This window comes from Mycteria americana, chromosome 1 (assembly GCF_035582795.1).
Source record: "Mycteria americana isolate JAX WOST 10 ecotype Jacksonville Zoo and Gardens chromosome 1, USCA_MyAme_1.0, whole genome shotgun sequence".
In the NCBI taxonomy this organism is placed as follows: Eukaryota; Metazoa; Chordata; class Aves; order Ciconiiformes; family Ciconiidae; genus Mycteria; species Mycteria americana.
Genome location: NC_134365.1, coordinates 59,519,369 through 59,543,954, shown reverse-complemented (window position 1 = coordinate 59,543,954; position 24,586 = coordinate 59,519,369). Strand labels below are relative to the sequence as shown.

The 24,586-nt window shown below is 52.8% G+C and overlaps 1 protein-coding gene across 2 annotated transcripts; it reads left to right on the top strand.

The window, feature by feature from the left end:
* The first annotated feature begins 1,240 nt into the window (after positions 1-1,240).
* Positions 1,241-22,882, top strand: MCM5 (minichromosome maintenance complex component 5). Of its 2 annotated transcripts, none has more exons than XM_075501592.1 (17): positions 1,241-1,327; positions 1,580-1,762; positions 2,660-2,786; positions 2,898-3,026; positions 3,492-3,664; positions 4,950-5,105; positions 5,191-5,357; positions 5,982-6,153; positions 6,334-6,445; positions 7,215-7,358; positions 7,671-7,736; positions 8,694-8,870; positions 8,977-9,089; positions 9,353-9,481; positions 9,747-9,889; positions 10,486-10,613; positions 22,606-22,882. In XM_075501592.1, exons 2-17 carry the CDS (start codon positions 1,596-1,598, stop codon positions 22,759-22,761), a joined length of 2,259 nt encoding a protein of 752 aa, XP_075357707.1. In that variant the 5' UTR covers positions 1,241-1,327; positions 1,580-1,595; the 3' UTR covers positions 22,762-22,882. The 2 variants fall into 2 exon arrangements, with proteins under 2 accessions (XP_075357707.1, XP_075357712.1); XM_075501597.1 differs by lacking the exon at positions 22,606-22,882 and adding an exon at positions 11,056-11,415.
* The last annotated feature ends 1,704 nt before the right edge of the window (positions 22,883-24,586 follow it).

Genomic DNA, 24,586 nt, shown 5'->3' with positions numbered 1-24,586 from the left:
ATTCAAATTTATGTAACTTCTACCTATTCAGTCCCTCTAACCCACCCCAACTAAATCATTATGCTCATTCAACCACACTGAATAACTAAACATCCCAAACATGCAAACAAATGCCCATGAGCTCAAAAATGCACTCTACCACACTCAGCCCCTCTCCGCTGCCCAAAGAGATCGTAACTGTGACCTCGAACTTAGGAAATCCGGATTCAGACTGACATCATCCCCTCCCTGCTCATGGCAGAAGAGGTATGGTGCTTTGAGTATCTCACAGCCCTTGGCTGTCACACACTGAAGGACTCCAAACTGAGCCTAAAGAAGTCTTCAGGGGTGAAGACTAAAGCTTTGCTTGTACTAGTCTATGATCTTCATGATTATCTCTGGTTTCTCTGCAACATGCAAGTTGGTTTCTCTGCAACAACAAGATGGTCTCTATTTTCCACCCATTGCAGTTAAAACCTCCCTTGCAACACACTGTGCTTCCCAGCTTTGTTCTCATTTAGGATGCACACCACCACATTTTTGAAGGGCCAAAATGCTTACCCAACAACCTGCCAGCCTTCCCCCAAAATTCCCTACTGGTCAGGAGAAAAGCATCCCAGAGAACACATCTCCTGAGGCAACAGCAGCCTGTTTGCAAGCCATCAGGCTTGCAGCACAGCCACTGCCATCCCTGTGAGGTCCCGGCCAAACCACCTGCCCACCATTTCTCCACAGTAGTCCCACCACATCCAGCGGGTTTCTCCTCTGCCTTGCCTGCTGTGGCCGTGGGCCCGCTGCACCATAGCCAGCCGTCCTAGTCCTATGACACCCATACTCAGGCCCTGCCACCCCACCAAGCCCTGCAGTGACAGGCTCCAGCTCTCCCCAAGGAGCCTACTGCAGTAATTTATGTTATTCTCGGTAATTAACTCCTCCACCGCCCATGCGGTCTGCAGTGGCCACGCTTCCCGCCGCCTGAGGGCAACTAAGGCGCTCCCCCCCGCCCGCAATGGTTTCACCCGTTCCCCCCTCGGCGCACCGCCACAATGGTCCCGCCCGACCGCCATTTCGCCTCCCTCCGCCCTTCTCTCCCAGATTTCGCGCCAAACTGCGCCCGGCCGGCAGGGGGCGGAACGCCCCGGCCAATCGGCGGCAGAGGCGATGCCGCGCGCTTCCTCGTGGGGCGGGGCGGGAGGGAGGCCAGGGCCCAATCCGCGGCGGCGCGCTGCGGACGGGCCAATCGGAGTGCGCAGCGGCGGCGGCGGCGCGCCCCGTGCAGTACTTCGGTTTCCGCCGCGCGCTGCTTTTGCCGCGAAAAAGTTGGTGGTGGCTTCCCGCGGGCAGCGAGGTGCGGAGCGGGACGGGACGGGACGGGACGGGACGGGACGGGACGGGACGGGACGGGACGTCCCGTCCCGTCCCGTCCCGTGGAGCATCGGGGTGGGGGAGGAGGACGGGGCAGTGCGTGGGGCGCACTGCAGCCGGGGTGGGAGGGCAGCGGGAGGGGGGAAGGGGTTTCCGTGGGGCATTTGGTGCGGGGGAGGAGGAGGAGGAGGAGGAGGAGGTGGTTGGGGCTGACCGTGCGCTCTCGCCCCCGCAGGGGAGCAGCAGTCGCCATGTCCGGCTTCGACGACCCCGGCATTTACTACAGCGACAGTTTTGGGGGCGATGCGTCGGTGGACGAGGGGCAGGTTCGGAAGTCGCAGCTGCAGAAGCGGTTCAAGGAGTTTCTGCGGCAGTACCGGGTGGGCACGGACCGGACGGGCTTCACCTTCAAATACAGGTGCTGCTGTGACCCCTCTTCCCCTTCTGTGCCTTACCCACTCTGCTTTGCACATCTAATCTGCTGTTAACCTCCCTCCTGCTGTGCACACCCCAGGTATACAATAGCACATGTCAGCTTTTTTCTTCCCATAGACCGTAAAGAGCTCATAGTATAAGAAATGTTGTTGTTCCCATTTAACCTTGTAGGAAAACTGAGGTCTGCTGTTCTCCCAAACTTCTAGGCAGCCAGCCAGTGGCAGAGGTAGCAATAGAGGGATCTGCACTGCTAAACTTGCACCTACTTCTGAAATTCAAGGTCTGTCTGCAAGTTCTAGTGCTTTCTGGTCTGGAGTTTTGTCTGTATCCATTAAAATTAGTGCAGTACTGTCCGTGTGTGCCTTCTGAGGCTGTGAAGATCCCTTGGCTGTCCCTTTGCCTATGCAGCTTGGAGACACAACTGTGAGAGAACATGGACATATGTCATGCAAGGGCTGGGAAAATCTTTCACCTTTAATCTTGGAATTTCATGCACCCTGCCTTTTTTAAGGAGAACATTGCTGGCTATGCTATTACTTTCTTTTTTTTTTTTTTTAAATCATAGTTTAGGTATAATGGGTATTATCCTGTGTAGAAGTTTTCTAATTGCTTATCTGGTTGTGTAACTCTAGTAAAGTATAGCACTATAATTTACATTGTCGCTGCAAGCACTGGTGTCCCTGGTCTGATGTCACATTTCAAAGTGGGTTTGGGTGAAAGATTTGCCCAGGTCCCCCTAGGCTTCTCTTGGCACTCTCCTGATTTTCCCCATTTGCTTTCCAAACCAAGGACTCCCTCCAGAATGCCTGCTTGTCATAAGGTCACTGTGAGTGACTGGTGCTTTCTGCGCTGAAAAACTTTACTACTTACTGCCTCGCAGGGATGAGCTTAAACGGCACTATAACCTGAGTCAGTACTGGGTGGAGGTGGAGATGGAAGACTTGGCCAGCTTTGATGAAGATCTCGCTGACTATCTGTACAAGCAACCAGCGGAGCACCTGCAGCTGGTAAGGATGGAGGAGGTTGGCAACCCAGCATGCTGACATTGTCACGTCGTGAGAGCAGCCCTGACAATTCACTGTAATATACCCATAATAGCCTAGTTGTTCCCTTTGTAGTTGGAAGAAGCAGCAAAAGAAGTCGCAGATGAGGTCACCCGTCCTCGTCCTGCAGGGGAGGAAACTCTCCAAGACATCCAGGTCATGTTAAGATCAGATGCCAACGCAGCCAACATCCGCAGCCTGAAGGTGAGGTGAATCTGCTGCTATGTTGAGCAGTGAGTGGCAGGGCTTGCTTGTGTAGGGGAGTGATGGCAGGGAAACTTTTGGTACTTGATCACGTAGTTCAGGACATGGGTTGTACACTAATTTACCAGCAGGGATACTCTGCAACTTAAATCTGACTGCAAAGGACTGTTAGTACTGATTGCTGCTGTGGGTACGTTATTGCTATTAGTGATGTTCTGCATGGAGTGTTTTGTCTTTTTCTCTTTCATTTTGAAATCAGCATGGCTTAACTCATGCAACCTTCCCCCACTACTCTAGAGCAAGAGTGACATTGTCAAGAAGCACAGGCTTTTTTGTTCTGGTACCTTAATCCCATGAATGTGGGAAGTGTAGCTAAGAAAGAACTGTGTTTCTTTAACGTCTTTAGTTTCCTGTCCATCGTCCAGTGACAGCTTTCTCACCTTCCCTTCACCTTTTCCCTTTCAGTCCGACCAGATGTCCCACCTTGTGAAGATCCCTGGGATTGTAATTGCAGCAACGCCTGTGAGAGCCAAAGCCACCAGAATAGCCATCCAGTGCCGCAGCTGCCGCAACACCATCAGCAACATTGTGGTGCGCCCAGGCCTGGAGGGTTACGCTCTCCCCAGGAAGTGCAACACGTAAGGACTGGCATGGGGATGCATGCAGCAGGCTGCTGGGGAAAAAAAGGCTGCGTCCCCTCCTCCTGCTCCCCCTCCATCCTATGCGTGCTGCATAGAGTCAGCTCCCTGTCACACGAGGCAGAATCATCCGTGCTGCTCTGTGCCTCTTCCTTTCGTGTTGCCCTTGTGCCTGTGTGCACCTGCGGCCAGGTTTTAGCTCCATCCATCTGCGGTCACACTGGTTGTGATGCTGCAAGCAGTGAGCGGCTGTGTCCAGGGAGTTCTTTTTATCTGTAGGGCATTTTGCCTGTGGTACCTAAAGGTTCATTCCTGCCTCTAGCTGTCCCGTAATGCTGCGTTAAGCTGCTGTCTTAACTTCCTATTAAGTTCTTACCTTTTTCAAACAAACTTCTTGCTTACACGTTCCCCCTCCCCAGGGGGCTGTTTTGCATTACCTTCTGTAGGGATGCTTTGCTACTAACCTTCAAATCCTGCTTTACAGCTCTTGATGCCCATGTGAACTGTGAGCATTAGGCTGCTGCTGTGGCAGCTCTCGTGCCGACTGATCGTGGTGGGTTACATCTTCGAGCTCATGCCTGCCAGTATTTATTTTCTGCGCCTTATCTCTAATGCAGCTTGAGAAGTCTTTGGGATAGGGATCGTTCTTGCATGTGGTCTGTACAGCGCCTCGCTCCTGATCCTTGACTGCACGAGTGCATCTGCACTCTTCTGTTACCCTACCCGAAAGCCGTGTCCATGCCTGGATGGAGTCAGGCATCGGTAGTGATGTACTGAGATGGCAGCAGGACGTGGAGGTGCTCGTTGTCTCGGAGAGCTTGTAGTCTAGCAAGGCAGATACGTCTCGAGAGACTTGGAGAGGTTGAAGGCAACCATGTCACATTGCTAATTGCTTTCTCACCAGAAACCACTTAACATTTGCTTCATTTGCGAGGTTATAAAGAAAAATGCCCTGCCATGTCGCCGAGTCTATACTGTTACATTCTGTGTAATTAATGAATTACCTTCCTCCCCACTTTTAGCTAGCGGGGGGGAGGGGGGAGGCTGGGAGAGTATTCAGGCAAATATCGCCCTGTCTGTGGCTTGTTCTCATGCCTGCTTTTGGCAGCTGTTGAAGACGAGACTGAGGGCTTGGTGAGCCTCTGGTTTGACCCTGTGTGACTGCCCTTCTAGCCTGCTGGGCACCGCTCGGAAGGGCGGCTGCTCTGGGCTTTGTCACCAGTGTCAGCTCTACAGGGGGATTCTCGGGGGGCTGCAGCCTTCCCTGATTGATCTTTCTGCACAGAGAGCAAGCTGGCCGCCCAAAGTGCCCACTGGACCCTTATTTCATCATGCCAGATAAGTGCAAGTGCGTGGACTTCCAGGTCCTGAAGCTGCAGGAGTCCCCGGACGCTGTGCCGCATGGGGAGATGCCCCGGCACTTGCAGCTGTACTGCGACAGGTACCAGCGCGGTCTCCTGCTATCACCCTGCTGGGCTAGCGCGTGTTACTGGCGCCATCCTCTGCTTTGCCCTTCTTCCTCTTAGGTACCTGTGTGACAAAGTTGTCCCAGGGAACAGAGTCACTATCATGGGCATCTACTCCATCAAGAAGTCTGGCCAGAGCAAGAACAGAAGCCGTGACAACGTGGGTGTAGGCATCCGAAGCGCTTACATCCGCGTGGTGGGCATCCAGGTGGACGTGGAGGGCTCAGGTGAGGGCTGCTTTTGGTGCCCATCTGGTTTGTGTTGGTAGCCTGGTGTTGGGAGAGCCCCTTTCCTGAGCAAGGTGGTCCCTCTGCAAGGACTGTATGAAATCACAGCCTGGGTCCTTCTCTGCTGCTTATATAGCAGAAGATTCAGGCCAGTCCAGGGGTCTAACTTGCCCTGGATGCTCTATATTCGGGTGTCCTGTATGACTTTTTTTTTCTCATCGATATTAAATGAGGAGGCTTCAGCCTGAGTCCTCCAGGGTATTTAAGTTATTTTATCTTACTGGTCTTAGTGGGAATCTGCTAAGCCATCCCTGAGGATGTGGGCTGAAGTTGACAGTTAAAATGGAGCTATATTTTTAAAACGTGGTCCTGACTGTAGTTCTCCTCCTGATTCCTCCAGAGCTGCTTTGCCCAAGGTCCTTGCTTTTTCCTACCAGCCTCTAAGGACACAGCATGCCTTGCTGGGATAGCAAACGCCTGCCCTCTCCACCCTTCCCACCTGGTGGCACTTGGTGTGATTTTCAAGAAGGCATTTTCATGGTAGTGGGTGTGGGAGGAGTAGTGTCATTTACTTTAAAACATCCATTTGTTCACTGTTGCTTCATTCTCCTCACCTCTGTACAGGACACAGCTTTGCTGGATCAGTGACCCCTCAAGAAGAGGAGGAACTTCGTCGCCTTGCTGCCATGCCCAACATCTATGAGACGATCGCCAAGAGCATTGCGCCCTCCATCTACGGCAGCACCGACATCAAGAAGGCCATTGCCTGCCTCTTATTTGGAGGCTCTCGCAAGAGGTGGGGAAAGTCAGCCTGGTGGAGAGAGAGTGGTGGCAGGGGTGTCATTCATGGCACAAAGCCCTCATACAGACTTCTGGTGGTGCTACCAACCACCTGCCACTTGTCAGCAGTGCTTGGTTATCAAAATGAAGGCTCACCATCTCTCTTCCCTCTCTTCTTCCCACCCTGTCGCTCCAGGCTCCCAGATGGGCTGACCCGCAGAGGAGACATCAACTTACTGATGCTGGGTGACCCTGGCACGGCCAAATCCCAGCTGCTGAAGTTTGTCGAGAAGTGTTCACCCATTGGGGTGAGTGGTTTGAAGTGCCCACTTGTAGTGTGGCTCGTTTCTTCCTTCTGCTCCCTGCATAGCACTGAAGACCAGACCGTGGTCACAGCAGATACCTGCCTGTGCATCCACAGCTAGACTGGCTGGCAGAGGTGCAAACTGCCATTTTTGGTGCTAGCCTGGAAGAGATGGGGTGCAGGACAGGCGATGAGGGAGGGAAGGGGAAACAAGTAATGTCTTTCATTATGATATGAGCCGGGCTATTTGCAGACGTCCAAAGACGTGACTGGTGCGGTTGTTTATTGTTGGGACTTGATTAGCAGTGAGGCTGGCTGGTCAGGATGAATGAAGTTGACTGCATCTCAGGCACGGACCTCCAGGCTGAGCCCAGGCATGAAATTATATTTTCAGTTGTGTTTTCTTGTAGTCTCCATTAAAATCAGCCTCTGACTGCGTTGTTCCCTTGGGGGGTAAAACAAAGCTAATGCAGCAGCCCACCAAACAATGAATCACTCCCTGTTCTGTACTTAATACCTGCATTTGTGTGCAAGCCCTCTGGTGCGTCACAGCTGCTTAGTCCGAGGCCTGGGACCGGGCGATAATCTTGCTCTGTACCCAGCAGGTCTGCTTTTAGCATGTGCTGAGGGATCTTCCTGGAGGCCTTTGCATTTCCTCCAGCAGCTCTGGATTTTGCAGTGCCGGGGGTGCTTTGTCCTCCAGCTGGAGCGGTGGGCTCCTGCGTCCCACGGCGGCTGACGTGCTGTCCCTTCCTTGTCTTGCACGCCGCTAGGTATACACCTCGGGGAAAGGCAGCAGCGCGGCCGGCTTGACGGCCTCGGTGATCCGCGACCCTTCCTCCAGGAGTTTCTTCATGGAGGGAGGAGCCATGGTGCTGGCGGACGGGGGAGTGGTGTGCATCGATGAGTTCGACAAGGTACCCGCAGGGCTGCCTGCACGGGAGCGGGGAAGAGAGCCCTTGGGCTGCCAGCTGCTCCTGGGAGAGCCCAGAGCTGCAAGAAAAAGAGCAACTCTCCTGAGGCTGCCTCACTTTTTTTCGGGGAAGGTCAGGGGATGGGGCTGTAGGGAAATTCTGGTTACATCCCGCACTCTTGGGCAGAGGTCCTTGCAGAGCTTTACCTCGGGGGTCAGCATCGGTGGATGTGTAGCTGAGGTCTGGCAGAGGTGACTGATGGTGACTTTTTTTTTTTTCCCACTCCACCTCATTTTTCCCACCTCGGATGAGAAGATGCGGGAAGATGACCGCGTGGCCATCCACGAGGCCATGGAGCAGCAGACCATCTCCATTGCTAAGGTGAGCTGTGGGTGCATGTCGCCCCGGGGCAGGAGCCTGACTTGCCGCTGGGTTTCCCTGAGAGCCCAGCAACCAGCAGTCACACATCCTTTGCCAGAATTGCCCATTTTAGAGTGGCTTGTCCAGGCAATGGTTTTGGTGGTTACTGGTTTCTCTGATCTGAGACCAGTCAGCCCTGCCTGTAGGCTTTGGTTTGTCTTCTCTCAGGCAGCCTGAAACTTCAGCAGGACTGCAACAAGGTCCCTCTGCTCTGCCTGTCCTCTGCTCTTCTAGATTTAGTAGTTCTGCTGATATCCCTGTGTCACAGCCTGATGTCGCTTCTTTTTCTTCCTTCCCACTGCTCTCCACACCCTCAGAAGGTCTACAGAAACTGCCTGACATCCTGGTGCCAGGTCTTCTCTCAAATCAGTTTCTCTTCATTTCCACTGCTCAACCTTTTTTTGTAGCACGTCTGCTCCCTCCTGGTTGCTCTGGCTCACCCCTCAGCTGTTCAGTCCCTGGTAACAGAACGCCTACCACGACTTTTCCTTGCTGGTCGCTCTTGCCCTACTACCTGCAAACCCGCACTTTGCCCCCCGGGATTGCCCGGGGGACTCAGCCCCAGCCACCCAGTTTCTGTCTCAGGTTGCAAACTTGCTGATAGGGTCTTGTGTGTCCTTGCCCTTGAAATGAGGTTTTAAATGAAGTTCCTCAGTGCTCAACTCTCAGCTGAAGCCAGTCCTCCTCCAGAAGGACATGTGGGTCCAGCCCCATGTAGCTCCTGTACTGACCCCTCTCCAACGTGGAACCATTACAGAGCAATTGGGTGCTACTTAAGGGGGTTTATTTAAATGCAAGTGATTGAGGATGAGTCCTTGCAAACTGCTTTGGACCTTTCACTACGAGTTAACAGCCTGCTAGCCCTGCTGTGACATGGATGGAGTCAAGACCACGTCCATTTCTCCTTCCCCCCCACAGGCAGGAATCACAACCACACTCAACTCCCGCTGCTCAGTGCTGGCAGCTGCAAACTCCGTCTTCGGGCGCTGGGATGAGACCAAGGGCGAGGAGAACATTGATTTTATGCCCACCATCCTGTCCCGATTTGACATGATCTTCATCGTCAAGGATGAGCACAATGAGGAGCGAGACATGGTGGGTCGGGGCACATGGGTGCAGCTGTGGGACTCGTGGTGCCCCATTTTTCGGGAGGGGGAGGCAGAGGGGGTTCCTGCTGCCTGACTGCCTTCTGCTCTCCTAGACACTGGCCAAGCACGTGATGTCCTTACACGTGAGCGCCTTGACGCAGACCCAGGCCGTGGAGGGTGAGATCGAGCTGAACAAGCTGAAGAAGCTCATCTCCTTCTGTCGGACGTGAGTGAGAGGCGTGACTTTTTGGCAGCACCTGGGCTGCACGGTGGGAGGCGGCGGTGGTGAGAAGTGAACCACGCAGCCAATATTTGCAAGCTCTCTGTCGGGGTGACCTGTTTTTAACTCCTGCCTTGAAAAAAGGGAAACGAGAGCAGCTCACAACGGTGCCACAGCTTGGCCCAAGGAAGCGAGGGGTGCCTGGGGACCCCCTGCCCAGGGGACCCTCCCTGCTGGTGCTGCCTCCAGCTCCTGTGCCCCCCTTGCAGGAAATGTGGCCCTCGGCTGTCGGCGGCGGCGGCAGAGAAGCTGAAAAACCGCTACATCCTGATGCGGAGCGGCACTCGCCAGCACGAGCAGGAGAGTGACCGCCGCTCCAGCATCCCCATCACCATCCGGTGAGCAACCCTGCCCTCCTCGCCCCCCCGAAACCCTTGGGGTTGGGGTTGCATCACCAGGAGTCACCTAGGGTAGCCTAGGGAGGGGGTTAGTGGGGTGCTGGGATTTGGGGGAGCCCTCTGTGAACAGGGCAACACTGGAGGTGCCGCGGGGGGGGGCAGAAGATGCCTGGAGTGGGGTAGGTGGGGGTGTCAGGGGTTGGGGGGAAGAAGACAACCCCTCAGAGCTGCAGGAGAAAGCAGGGAACATCTCCTTTGGCCACAGGCAGCTGGAGGCCATCGTGCGCATTGCTGAGTCCCTGGGGAAGATGAAGCTTCAGCCCTTTGCCACCGAGGCGGACGTTGAGGAGGCCTTGCGGCTCTTCCAGGTGTCCACACTTGATGCGGCCATGTCGGGCAGCCTGTCAGGTGAGGGGGAGATGCTCTGTGCTGGGGGCAGGAGGGACGTGCTGGGCCTGGCTGCTCAGGGCAAGGAGAGACGAGCTCCCCTCCCAGGACCAGGCTGGCAGGGGCAGAGGGTGCTACCAGGCACCCCCCGGGCAGGTGCTGGACCTGCTTCCTGAGTAAAGGCAAAGCAATGCCTGCGGCAGCAAGGGGCCATCATGGCTGTGGCTCACAGCAAGGGCAACAACAAATGACACTGAGGGTCTCCACCCATGCTGGGCAAGGGAGGGGTGGTCTGGCCCCTTGTGGTCCCAAGGGCAGAGTCCAGTGCTGGAGGTGGTTCCCCAACCTGTTTGTCCTCTAATCTCTTCCCTGTGAGGGTGGAGACAGTGTTTCCTTGGGAGGTAGCGTGGCACAAAGGGTTTGCAGGAAGCTCCAGCAGTCAGGTCCATGTTCAGCTCTGTCTTTGGAGCTCCACAGCCGTTGATGGTGGACTTGCTCGTGGGTTCCCTAAAGTCTCTGAGACATGTGGGTGTGGTGGGAGACACAGGAGACGGGCACTCTGGCTTTGAGAGTGGTGTCTGGGTGGCACAGAGGGCTCACGCAGCCTCTCCCTCCAGGGGCAGAAGGCTTCACCACACAGGAGGACCAAGAGATGCTGTCTCGCATTGAGAAGCAGCTCAAGCGCCGCTTTGCCATTGGCTCTCAGGTGTCGGAGCACAGCATCGTCCAGGACTTCATGCGGCAGGTGGGCCAGGGACCCTGTGGAGGGTTGGGCTGTGAAACCAGGAACCCCAGGCTGCTGCTCAGGGGATGAAACCCATTCCCCAAGAGGTGGCTGGAGAGCCTTTTGGTCATACTTGCTTTTGAAGTTGTTTGTAGGGAGTGGTGAGCAATGTGATTGCAGAGTTTAAGGGGAGTGAGGCGAGAACTCATTTTTCTGCAAAAGCACTGAGGTTTGCGGCTGTTTTAGGGTCCTACCCTTGAAACCAGAACCGTTTGGTTTGTGATACTGGCTGCAGTCAGACCCGAAATAGTGAAAGGGGAAGGGAGCATCAGCACCTGCTGCCACCAGGCTCCCTCCCTCTGGAGAGGCACAGCCAGGCTTTAGCGGTGGTTGCAGGTTCCCAGTGGGCTCCAGTGAGCTTTTTCCCTGCTGGCTCATCTTCCTCTGCTCTTCCCTTTTCCAGAAATACCCAGAGCACGCCATCTACAAGGTGCTGCAGCTGATGATGCGGCGGGGGGAGATCCAGCACCGCATGCAACGCAAAGTCCTCTACCGCATCAAGTGACCTCCCTGTCCCACGTGTGGGGAGGGAGCCGCTGCTGCCAGATGCCTGCCCATGTGTGGGCAGAGTGCCCCGTGGGGTCAGAGCCTGCTTCTGGAAGAAGCTTTTCCTTGGGGAGTCAAACAGCCCAGGGCCTCCCTCTTGAAACGGGGTTTGGGGGGGCCAGGGTTCCCCTTGGGTGCTCTGTCACTGTGTCCTGTTGATGTTTCTTTGAACTCCAAAAGCTTTTAGTTTGTATTAAAATAAAAACTGATATTGGTAGCCCTGCGTCTTTGGCTGCCTAGAGAGGCAGAGGGGAAGTACCCTCTTCCCCCTTCAGAGGCCGTACAGCATTTTGGTTGGAAAGGCATCCCTCCTGCTCGTCTTGTGGTACCCACTGCCCCGCGCCCACCCTGGGGCCTCGCCTTGAGGCAGGACGCAGTCCCGTGGGCAGCACCAGCAGCCCTGAAGGCAGAAACTCGTTTCTCGCTCAGGGTTTGATCTATTAAGGCATAAATCCTGTTGGTGCAGGCTGCCCTGTTGGGCTCAGGGGTGTGGGAGGCACCTTACCTGGTCACTGCCTGCAGGCTGCCACCATCTTCCCCGTCTGCTGGCAGCAGCGAAGGAAACTACTTGCTGTTCCCTGCTTCAAAGCTCCTCTTTGCTTATCCCTCCTTCCCCTCTCCAAGGGCTGCAGCAGGCAAACGCTTTACCCTGCAGTGTAAAGGGCTGTGTGAAGGCCTTGCTGGAGGCATGGGCAGAGCCTCCCGCTTGCCCTAGTGAGGATGGGGATGAGGGGTGATGCCCGAGAGCTGTGTGCCCTCCTCCCAGTAGCCTCTGCCACCTCCTTCGTGTGCCGATGGCTGTAGGGAGGGTTGTCCCACTCGCCAGGAGCCTCTGCTGGGCTCTCTGCCCCGGGGTGGGCTTCTGCAGCCACTCGCCCTTCTGCATTTGCTGCGCGACCTTGCACTTGTCAAACTCTGCAGGTTTTTCTCGTTTCTAGTGAAGTAGTACTGGTTCTCTTAAGTGTCCTCCCCTAGATGTAAGGTGCGGGTAGGTCCCTGCCCTTGGCGGCTTGAGGCCAGCTCGGATGTGTGAGAGCACCGGTGGGGGCCTGAAGGCAGCGCAGCGTCGGGCGTTGCAGGCAGGAGAAGCCGCTGTGGGTGCCCGAGAGGCTGCTGCTGTGTCTGTGAGTGACCTTCAGGCTGAAAAACACACCCCAGGAGAGGCTTCATTAGCAAAAGTAACGTTCAGGGCCAGCAGAGGGTACCAGAGCCTTGAGGATGCTGGTCTGTGGCACTGCGCACAGTGCTGTCTCCTCTTCCGAGAGGGGAAACGAAGGAGTCCCTTTGGGATGGGGATGGTGGGGTGCAGGGTGCACCCAGCCCGGCAGCTGTCACGGAAGGGCTGGGCTCCCCTGCGACCCGTGGGGGCTGAGCAATATCCCTGTTTGCCTCTGAGTGTTTTGAGAGGTGCATGGTGTGCTCTGGGCACGGCTGGAGCTGGTTATGGGGTTGGGGGTCCATCTGCAGGGGATGGGGCAGTCGTGGCCCTGACAAGATGGGCTGTGCTTTGGAGAAACAGCCCCCTGCTCTTCGTCCTCCGTTTTTCAGATGGGCCTGACCTTTGTGGAGGGCTGGAGGGGAGAGGAGGCTGGCCCAAAGGCTCCCTGCGGGGATGGGTCTCTGGAAAGCTCGTGCCGGTGATTTTATTGTCCCCTATTTTTGCAGGTGCCAGGCAGCTTGCGGGGCTTCTTGGAGCAAGCAGCGCTGGGGCAAAAGCAGGCACCCTTCTTTTCCCTTTAAAAAAAGGGAGATGTTTTCTCTCCCCACACTGCTCCCTGGCTGGGGAGGCAGCTTCCCTGAGCTGCCGCTCCATGGAGAACATCAGCTCCGTGGAGGAGGAATAAGTGGAAGTGAGAATAACAGGACAAGATCTTCACCTGGAGACTGAAGTTGCCAAAACTGCCAGTGTCTGTCTGAAAGCATCCCACCCCCCTCACAAGCTCCCATGCCCCCGTCAAGCACTCGATGGTGGCCCATTAGAGCAGGGTCAACATGGCCCTGAAGCAGCAGCGTGGTGTGGTGGCTGTTTCCCTGCCGCGTGCCATAGCCCATGCAGCGCTGTAGTAATGGGTCCTACAGGTCTCTCAGCCCCTGCCACCCCGCCCCAGTACCTCTGTCCTTGCTTTGGAGAGGCTGGCAGTACCTGTCTTATCTATGGTCCTTCTTCCAGAAGTGCAGCAAGAGCAAAGCAAATAGGTGAGTATGTGACCTACTGGAGGAGGCTGCGAGCCTCTGTTCCCAGGCTTGGAAAGAGCACTCACTGATGGAGAAGGGCTGGGTGGGGAGCGTCCTGGGAAGGGGACTGGGGAGGGGAACACAGTGCAAAGGTCTCGGTTTCCATCACTCTTCTTGTTCTCTTCCTTCCTTCCTTCCTTCCCTCTACCTGCAGACCTCCCCCCAGCCTTTCCCCATGATCTTTGCTCTGTGCTGGAGCAGACTGGACTTTGGCTCCTGACTGCCAGTGGTGGTCATGTAGTGCTTTTAAAAGAGCCGGCATCTCAAGGTACATCAAGCTGTGCTGGGCGTTGACAGGTGCGGAGGTTGGAAATTCTTTTTGTTGTTTTTTTTTTTTTGTTGTATTTTTCTGTGATGGGGATCAGAATGATTGATCTCTTCGTGCTATGAAATGTGTTGATTATATGGTACGAGGTTATGTAAGTGTATGTACGGCTTGAAACAACATTCTTTAACAAGTAATGTATGCAGCTCTATCACAAGAAGGGGAGCTGGGTTGTGCGCAACTCTGGCATTATCTTGGAACTTGAGATCATTGATTTGTAATGGCTTGTTTTGATCATCACGCTGCAGATAGAAATTTTGTGAGGAAAAGCAGTTCTCATTTGAGTAGAGTCGTAGTGCTTGGTGGTGTCTACTTGATAAGGGATTGGTGGTCCTCCTAGTGAAGACGACCAGATTTTTCCTCAAATGATAGCTACTTGATAAAGGAGTGGTCGTCCTCCTGGTAAAGGTGTCTCTTCTTGGTCATCCCTGAGGTTTTAGCATGCTGAGACTTGGGATAGAGTCCCTGTCTAGGTGTCCTTAGATAACCAAAAATACTGTTCTCAAATTGAAAGCCAACAGGGAGAGTAAAACCAGACAGACATAGCCACTTCACATCTGAGCAGCACAGCATTCCCTTACCTAGCCTACAGAGCTGACCTTGGCCCTTCCTTAACTCAGCGCTATGTGCCTGGCACAGGAGGCCTCTTCCCCACCCATGGCTTGTCTCCTTGGGAAGTACGGTTGGGTGAGTGTAGCCACCCCAAACCAGGCAGCCACCAGGGATGCTCAGGTGCCTTTGGTTCAAAGCTTGGGCTTGTGTAGGAGCCACCCACCTCTTGCCACAATGAATTAGCCGCCAAAGAACTTCCAGATTACATGTAATTCTGCATGAGATGTGTTAATTTGTGTGAGTGGAGGGGAGTTTCTCACTTCAAAGAGATCCAGGGCACTGGGTTCTTGCCAGCCTTTTTGGTCCTCCGTGGGAGGGCCGGGTTGGGATTCATCATCTGACCAGGCATCAAGAGCTGTGTCTGAGCAAGGTGCTCTCTGTGTCAGTGCAGGGGAGTGAGCGCTTCCAGTCAGCAAGTCGTTTTATCCAAAGTAAATGTTTAAAAGAAACCAGAGAAGCTGTGCCCTAATTGCATTTGTTTTCTCTCTGTTGACTGCAAAAGGAGGTCAGGACAACTAGATCGAGTAGGTATTTTTGCATCATAGGCATCTCAAACTGGGGAGACATGCATGTCCTTCCTCCCTGTGTGCTGCACTGCTGTATTGGAGGAGAAGGGCTTCGGTGAAGGCTTGCTTTGGGTGGCTAACTTTGGGGCAGCTTCACTAGGTTTGATTCTTTTTCCTCTTACACCAAGCTCATCAGAATATCTCTGTGGAAATGTCAGTGGAGCTCCACTACTGTAAAATCCAGCAAAGCTGAGTCATCACATCTTCACCGCTCAGATCTCTCCCATCTCCGTGTAGGATGGGAGCTGTTGCAGTGCAGCAACATAACCTCTGAGCATGTTGTGAGTGTCGCTTCCTCCATAAAATAAAACAAAACCGAAGTGCAGAGTCCTGAAAGCTATTGCTCAAAGATGTGAGATAAATATTGGCAAGCAGAATATGCTGATATGGGCAATGTGAGAAACGATATGAGCTGGTCCACCAGGCACCGACCTCGGATGAAGGAAGCCAGGGCTCCTTCCCCCTTTCTGTTACTGACTGAGGGGGCCAGTTGAGCAAGCAACTCCATCTCCTTGTCTGTCTTGGATAATAACGTTTTAGCAGCACAGACCACTTCTTACCATGATTTTGTGTAGTGCCTGGCACAACAGTCTCGGTGGCAGAGTCTACCTGCTGACATAAATAACATTAACATGAGCTGGGGCCTCTCCAGCCCTTGCCAGGCTGAGAACTGACCTCCTGGAGGCAGGGGAATCCAGAAAAGACCAAGAGGCAAAGGGAGAAGTCTCTGGGAGGGAGGCTGAGGTGCAGCCCCGCCATGCTGCCGTGGCATCACCCTGTGGAACGGCACACACGTGTCATGGCTCTGGGAGCCTGTGATGTGGTCTGCTGGGGGCGTCTCTCACACTGAGTTTCAAGTCCTTTAGGAGGTTTGACTAACAACTTGTATCCCCTAATTCTGGGCTAGGTTCCTTCAAAATCCCAAACCACTCATTCTCCCACAGCTGTGATGTACAAATGCCTGCTACTTCTCTTCGTCCCATTTTGCCCATCCCTTTGCAACATCCTTTGCTCCTTCTTGTGCACCTCTGTTCCAGGTCTCTCCCAGCAATGCCAGTCAGTCCATTTTCTCCTCCTCCATCCCATTGCCTGCCTCATGCCTGCTCTCTCTTCTCTGCATGGTCATCCCCTCCTATTCCCCTTCCTGGCCATTGTGGTCATCCCCTCCCATTCGCCTTCGTGGTCAGTCCCTGGCCACCTTGCAGAGCACCCAGCACAAGCCTCCCATTCCTGTTTTCAGGCCTGCCAGCTTCGCAGGCAGAGCACTGGGGTATAACATGCTGGATCAGCTCTCGGGGCTGCCTGGTAGGGACACCAAGGGTCACACGTCAGAGAATGTCCCCTGGACCATCTGCCGCTGCTGGGCCGTTCTTCCTGCCCTTCAGCTTTCATCCGGCCAGCTGCTCCACCTCTCCCTGTGCTTGATCTTTACCTCATCTCACCACTCCTTTTTGTTTCCAATACCTTTTTTTCCTTTTCTCAGACTCCTGTGTGAGCAATTTGGCCAGGAAGCACACAGACCTCTGGCCAGAAAAGCCAGGCAATACTGGTTTATATGCCCTTTGCACCACACACTTTTGGGCCCTCAGAATGAAAGCAGGAGCATTATCCTTGATCAAAGTACCCATGAAATGCTTGCTGAGTGGAAAGCAGGTCTATCCACGGCTGGCCACATGCTGTGTGCTCATCAGCATCCAGCACCTCTGCGGTAAAAATAGGCATCTATAAATAGATATATAGGCATCTTTCCTTTCTGGAAATCCTTCACTTGATGGAGTCTGTCAGGTCTCATACTGCACCTGGTACTTTGTGGACTCCGTCACAACTGATCATAAAGATGAACTTCAGTATATCACTAGGACTATGGAGTTAAATGCATGCTGCTCAAAATATTTATAAGGTTTTTAGAGCAACAGTTGACAGGTCATCTAGCATGCAGGTAATATCACCATCCTAGACGCTCGCATCAGAATAAGGTGCGCATTCAACATCACCAGTTATCTTCTATTTGTGCTTTGTAATGAGGAGGTGTTTGATGGTCTGACCAGGAGTGCGGAGACTGTCACCAGCCTGGGAAGTTCACCATCCATATGGGTCCAGCAGGTGCAGGGTGAGGGCCTGGGTTGGGGAGAACCGAAGGACGCGAAGAGGGGAACAGCTTTCCCAGTGCCACATGGCGCTCATAAACTGGTCCAGGGCAGAGCCCTATGTACCTGATGCTCAGTCTAGATCTTTCAGCAGCAGAGGTGCTGCAATGGGGGAACTACAGTGTCTGATGTACCTGGATTCTCCTGAGTCAGGCAATTAAAATATCATGGTTTCCACAGCAACATCACTACTGCCACACTGCACCAACGTCACTTTACCCTATTCAGGTGCAGATGCAACTTACAGTATTAGATACATCACGTGGAAAGAGGGTGAAGCTTCCCCAATCTTGAGTTGAAGTGAAACTTGAGGTATTAAGGTCAGAAGGCTCCTTTTGGCCCAGCTCACCTGACCTCCTACGTGATGCAGGCTCTAGAGGTCCAGCCAAGAAGCCCAACAATCAAAGCACTCCATGGGCAAAAGCAAATTCTTGCTGACTGCCTTAATTTGATGTAAAATTGGTTTGCTTTCCAAGAGGGTGAAAAAGTGAGGACTCTAAAATGGCCAATAAAAGTTGATGCCAAAGGGGGCTCAAAGTTTTTCCTGATGAACATCACCAACTGGTAGGAAGGCAAAGTGCAGAAGCACGTGTACTCAGGGCTGGGACTGCACAAAACAACCACGTGTGGTCATGCAGAATCAGACAAGACAGATCCACGCCTGTCTTTCACATGACCTGGCAGGCGTATTGCTTCAGTGCCTCCCCATGCCATGCTATTTGACTGCTTTCCAAAACCTCAGTGGAGAAACCAGGACTTCTGCTCTTTTGTCTCTTGCAGTGGAGAAAAGGGTAACATTAGGTCAGGGAACCAGCTCAGAAGGAAAAGCCCAGCATTTGAGTCCCTGCTCTATGAGAAAAAACAGAAGACCTAGTTGTTTGTGGCTCATGCTGCATGCCCCAAACCCAGACACACAATTTACAGTCGTGACCCCTTCACCTTTCTTGCTCCTCAGAGGATAAAATGGTTTCCTGTTTATTCCAATGGGCAGCTGTTGTATCCACAGGGGAGAGCAGCACTGATGGTTAATATGGCTGATGTCCAGATACGTTTTGCAGAAGTTGCGTGTTTGCTGGACCATCCAGCAGCTGCTGAACATCCTGCCTTTGGGAGTAGGAGACTCCCAGGCAATTCTCAGATGCTCGAGCATGAGAGAGGACTCGCTCCCCCCAGACTGGGATCGGCAGGCAGGAAAGAGGTCCTGAGGGCTTCTTCAACCTCTGCCATGTGCTGGAGTATATCAGGAGCTATAGGGCCTCCTTCACGTTCTCTTCCTGGTTCATCTGTGCCCCCGGGACGTTCTGCATTACCCATGGGAGAGGGGAGGCAGTGCACTACCTTGGGGTCTCATAACCTCAGCAAACACTGCTAGACATGAGGTGGGGTTGCCAAAGCTGTGAGACATCCAGGACCGGTGAGGGAAACTCCCTGTAGTCAGTGCCTAGGCAAGAGAATTCTGGAGATGTGGGCAATCCCTGGAAATCACCAGAGAAATATTATCACCATGGGAGCCACTCCTCAGGCTGCTTTTGCGGTCACTTGGACAGAAGAAAGTGTCCCAGGATGCGGAGGATGCAGCCCTCAGGGAGTTCCCTGCCAGGCGTACAATCAGCATAGGCCATTTTTGGTCTCCTCTATCAACATGGAAGAAGCAGTTAAAATTCAACGTCCTTGGGAAGGAAGCATCAAAGACTGTTCAGTGCAGGAGAAAGACAAAGCGTGCTGCCTCCTGTGTCTGTATGTTTCTCTTTTGACATCAAGAGCACTTCTCACGTTTGCTTTCCTTCTTTGCTTCTGCCTGGCAGGGCTGTATTGGCTGTTTGTGTTTTTAAATGCCACAGTGACCCAGATTTGGAACTGGCACGTGGTGATCCAGGCAGTGGGTTTGTATCTGACTCTGCTTATGCAGTCAGCTATGAATTGCTGAAATGGAAAGAAATCAAAGCCTAATCTCCAGTGACCCGCACATGGGCATCAGAGTCACCATCAGTCTGGAACTGGGGCACTGAGACACGGGCTGCAAAGTGGAGACACTGCGAGCTAGCCTAATGAATCAGTCGTGCCCTCTGGTCAAGCAATAGCTGGTACCAACCCTGTATCTACTTACTGGCTTTGCTTTTCGGCAGCACCTACTGTGCGTATCTCCAGGCTGGGAAAGATGCTGGCTCACAGGCAGTGCAATAGCCGAGGGCTTTGGAGAACGCCCACTGAAGTGGTAATTTGTTTTAAGCATGTAAACCACCTGCTTATTAAATAAGAAAGGATGTAAATGGTTCTGTTCTGGGTCCCACAGTGAGCAACAAGAGGTAGGTGAAATCCGTACAGCCCAAATTGCTCTAAATGAGCCAGTTTCTCTGATTTTTCTGGCCACTTTTGTGGGCTCCCTCAAGTGAGGTGACAGCAGAGCAAAGGGCTGTTGGTGCAGTTGAAGGCTGCCTGGGCAGTGCATGTGAGAAGGCAGATGGGTGCTGATGGAGGCAGGGGAAATACAGGGCTAACGAGGGCTGCTGAGAGGCAGGAGGGGCGGTCTGGTATAAAGCATGCCTGTACAATCTCACTCCTCAGTCCTAAACTGGTTCCTAGTCCCAGCAGTGATTTGGCACCTTGCAATCAGTAACATATCTATTCTTTCAAACCCTTTGGTGGTAGAGTCGTCCGGTCATCCCTCCTTCAGAGGAGGGAGTTAGGGCACAGGAAAACAGCATGTCTTAGCCCAAGGTGCACAAGAATTAACCACAAAAAAGGACGGATGAAATCCAGCTTCTCAAATCCCAGGCTCTGCTCATGGGGATTTCCTTCATCCTACAGATGCCACATCCACAGTATTTTTTAATCCTCCTGAAATCTCCCCTGCTCTTTAAGAGGCAGAGAAATGTGTGCCATGACTTTTCACCTCCATAATGTCCCCCTCCTTCTGTTTTAGCTCTTTTTTGTTTTCCCACCTTTCTTCCATCTCAAGCCTTCCTCTCCACGTGGGCTGAATCACAGCCCTCCGTGGGGAACACCTGCTCCACGAAAGGCCAGTGACATGGTGAATAAATCCCCTCTGAAGAGTTTTGCCTGACTGATCTATATTTGCTGCTGCTTCAATTATGTCTCCTCAGCAACTTTAATGAAATGAAAGCTAATTTTCCTGCTTATGGCATCCATACTGATCTGCGGCAGGACAGTCTTCCCAGTACTGATTTCCCAGGCTTCACCCTCAGTCCCTGCGTTAGCAGAGTGGTGCGCCATGCTCACCTCCATGCTCTCGTCCTCTCGCTGTCCATTGCCTGTTTCATGCTGTCCTGTGCTCCTCGCCCTGTTCCCGTTCCCGTGGTGCGTGCACGGCCTCATCCTGTGCATTTCCTCAGAGCCACCAGCTTCTGCTCAGCGCTCACCTGGCCACCCCTCCGGGGCCTCCTCCACAACCCGTTTGCTCTTTCGGCTGGATGCAGCGTGCTGCTGCCTCCCGAAGCCGCTCGCCGTGTTTGTGAGTCAGCTAGAGCCCGTAGGCAGCCAAGTGATGGTGGTGCTGTGCCCCTTCCGTGCTTCCAGTCAAGAGGAAGGTGGGAATGACCCCAGTTAAAGAGCTGTTGTGATTGTTGGTGGTGATCATGTTGATTGCAGCGGGATTTCAGGAAGAGTGCAGATCTAGGCCCCGCTGTCTGGAAAGAAAGGAGTCCCTGCTTCAGTGCATTCCAGCCAAATACATTGACAAATAGCAGAGGTGAGGACTGTAATATGTTAGCAAGGGAAACAGTGATTGCAGTGCTTCTCTGCAGAAGGTAAATGGGTTTCTGTTTAAGCGTAAGTTAAATATCAGAGGAATGATGATCTTATGAATGAAACACAACACCTCCAGGGGCTCATTCCTATATCAGCCACTAATTTACTGTGTGACCTTCAGTAGTTCATTCAAGCCCTCTCTGCCTCGGTCACTTCTTGTGTCAAACAAGCCCAATGACAAAGTCCTTTCTTGTAGAGGTCTTGTGAGGACTATGCATCTCCACGAGATCCTCAAGGGATGCATCAAAGGCAAAGCGTTTTTCCATCGAGACCGCATTTAATATCCCCAGTGATGTAATGTGGCACATAAGCTCGCCTGTGCTAAGCCTGGAGCCTCCCACGCGGAGCCCGTCCCACCTGCCTCGCGCGAAGGCGTGTGTCGCCCCTCCGCAGCCACTTCTTAGCACGGTTCCTTCCTCTCCCCCTGCTTCCCTGGGTATCTTTTTAGCCTCCCTAACACCTCCTCCCTTGCCGTAGCACGCTGGTCTTCAAAGAAGAGCCCTTGCCTCGGCACAGATGGGCACAGCCAATTGCTTCCCTTCAAAGGGAGATGTTGCCTCAGCAACCAAAGTTTTGAAGTCAGGCAAAGTTCTGAAAAAAACCACCCAATTGTGATGGGAAATGACACTCGGGAACAAATGTACAATGTTGCCATGGCAGCCTGAATACTTGCACGGAACTTGGTGTTTGGAAAATATAAAAAGACTGTGCTTCAAGTGAGTCCAACTAACTTAATGCCTTTGTCAGGTAGCTGCACAACGCCAAGTGTCTGTTGTTTATATTTTACACCTGGCATGAGTGACTCCATCCCTTCTGAAATGGAAGTACCTTCTGCTCTCGATCCGACAGAGGACTATTTGAGACTGCAGGTTTTTCTGGGTTGCCTGGTCTGGTATTGATCTGTTGGGGTTATTTCTGTCATTTGAAGTCCATCAGTTCTTGGTTGTCTTGGTTTCCACGTCTGTGTTTTATCTGTTATTTCATTTGGTGCACTTTTATGCCACAGTGTCTGGGCTAAAAACAGCAGGTGATTTGTTCAAAAACATGGATCCTCTTCCTAGTCCTACAATAATCCATGCCTTGCTTTTGAGCCGTGAGGTGCGTGAGTGGCTTTCAGGGCCCACAGTCTGCTTCACTCAGCTCTGTGAGCTGAACCAGACGTGATTTTTCTCCATCAGGTAGGTGCCTTCTCCTAATTATAGCGAGGAAGAGGAATAACCAGCCTGATGGTATTCCTGTGCCTGTTGGATGGACTCTCTTTGCAAATCCAAAGGTGAACTGAACTCCTGTCAGAGTCTGTAAGACCATCCAGATCTGGAGTTCACCACCATTTCCCCTAGAAAGGCCTGGATCTCATTTGGCATCTACTTGGTAGGGCTCCCTGTAGCCTGGGAAACTGGGAAGAACAGAAGGAGAGAGGGAAACTGGATTTCAGTGATCTGTTGCTGTTATTCTTCACTGTCTCAGGCAGCCAGCCCTCTGGTAGGAAAGCCTACCCCAGTGTGGGTAGGAAAAGGGCTGTGAGATGCAGAAGGAAAACAGCCACTGGCCCAGTCCGGAGGAGATTAAATCCCAAATGGCTCATGGGAGAAGGGGGATTATCAGTATTTAACTGAGAAATAATCTGGGGCCCCAACACCATGTTTCATTCCTTGCTGGTGAACCCTTACTGAGAGCTAAGCACGGGGACAGCTTTCTCAGCTGGGCAGAGCCAACCAATGCCTTTGGCAGAGTCAGCCCTCCTCTGTTGGCAGGAAGACACCCCAGCTGAGGACCCACCGTGCTGCGGGTGCAGCGAGGCCAGCGATGGACCCCCATGTGCCAGCCTGGGCACAGAGCACCGTGCCGTGAGGACTTCCCACCCTAGGCTGGGCCACAGCTCAGAGATCATGTTCCACCATCATCCATGAAGACCTTTTGTTTTCCCTTGTCCACTGGAGTGTATGTTTCGATTGCCCAATCCACCGTTGCGTCATATCATCTGTGGTTCTGCTTCATCTTCGTTAGCCTCCTCCCCGTTGCCCTGGGTGGTCCAGTGTTGGCTGCTGTTACTTGTAGGCTGTGTGGGAGTGACCTAATTTGGAGAGACTATGGAAGGAACATCGGGAAGCCCGCAGGGGAGCGGGGATTTCTGTGCTCCTTGGCAGGAGCTCAAGCCACGTACCCAACCCCTGCAGCTCCTGGGCTCTCTTCCCTGGGTCACCTACTCCCCTGGTCCGCATGTACATCTAACCCCAAACTGCTCCTCTCCATTAGAGTATTAAGGAGACGGTTTATCTCAAGTGCTTTGGAGAGGGTGTCACTGTTCTTAACTTAATTACTTGGCGTTGCAAAGGTTTCTAGTCTCTCATTTCCCCTTGACAGTTTTATTATGGAAATATTTTTTACTCTGGGCACTCTCCTTTGTGTTTTTGTGTGGCGTTTACAATAGGGGCTCCTCAGTGCTTGTTCTCAAGCAGCTCCAATGAGAGATTGGCTTTAGACAAAACATGCAGCTGGCCGCGAGAAGGCAAGCACAGAAATGCCGACTGTTTCATAAGGATGCACTCTGCTCAGCCCCAGCTCCCCAGCCTCCGGTCCCCAGGAGGCTTTTCTTCTGGCCTTTTCTTCTCTTGGCCTCGACGTCTGCAGCAGACTCGAGGGAGAGGACCGGTCCCGTGCCTGGTGCCAGGTTCCTCTTTGCAGCAGTGCCCTCCCCACGCTATTTGGGACCGCAGGGCTATAAGCTTCGTCCCTCATGGGAGTGCCACCATACCTAATTTCTGCTTCTTATCTACTGTTTGTACAGAGGCATGCCAGTGGATGGAAAGATATAGTACTTACCTGGCAGATGAAGATGGGATCTGGGAAAGGGTGTGAGAAGAAATGGAAAGGACATGAGGTCACTTGAAATATTTACTTGAAATGGAACAGAACCTTGAACCTGAGCTTGTTTGATGTCCATGGCAGTTTTCCTGGAGACTAATTCCACAATTACACAATAAAAAACTGTATAAAATCCATAATCATCAGCACATTTGGGATTGTTCCAGTTTACCCAAAGAGCACTTGCTTGTGCTCAAGCCTACAGCAATCCCATTCAGGAGATTTATTTTGTGCCATGAGGGCTAAATATGTTTCTGAGACCCATACTTTATAGACATAGAGGGACAGAAACCTCTTCTCAATCTACAGAAGAAAAAAGGAAAAGCCTGTTTCTGGAAAGCATCATTTACCAAAATTAAAGTATTGCCCTGCCCGTGATCCTGCCCACTGTGTTTTGTTTTTTGTGTGGAACGGGTCTGTCTTCTGACTGTGTACGTGGTAGAAGGGTATCACAGTCACCATAGGAAAGACAGGGCATTGAAAGTAGGTGACATGTACCCCAGCCTGACCTGGTCACCCTGCCCCAGCACTGGAGGCTTTCGCGAGTGGGATCTGTGTAGTGTGTTCAGATAAGGAGTGAAGGTTGGTTTCATGTTATGTTAGTATTTTTCCTGGGGTTGTAGTTTGTATCAGTAGGGATGAGTAAAGCTGGATCGGTGGGAATGAAGCAGAAATGGTTTTCTAGAGAAGTCCCAATGGATCCGTGGTGGTTGCTCTGCTAATACTTTATTGCTCAGAGTTGACTCACTCTGTCCGGAGGGGGACCTGATCAGCAGCGACAGAGTCTGCCTTGCAGGACAGAGCCTGGTGACGTGGATTTTTCCAGGATGGTGAAGATGGCCACATGCCGTTACCTCTGACAGTTCTTCA

What these genes read in the sequence shown, in the direction of transcription:
- MCM5 (XM_075501592.1), top strand. Translation starts at nt 1,596, where the DNA reads ATGTCCGGCTTCGACGACCCCGGCATTTACTACAGCGACAGTTTTGGG. An exon ending in CAGCGGAGCACCTGCAGCTG is followed by an intron (nt 2,787 to 2,897) that starts GTAAGGATGGAG and finishes TTCCCTTTGTAG; the next exon opens with TTGGAAGAAGCAGCAAAAGA. An exon ending in TTTGGAGGCTCTCGCAAGAG is followed by an intron (nt 6,154 to 6,333) that starts GTGGGGAAAGTC and finishes CTGTCGCTCCAG; the next exon opens with GCTCCCAGATGGGCTGACCC.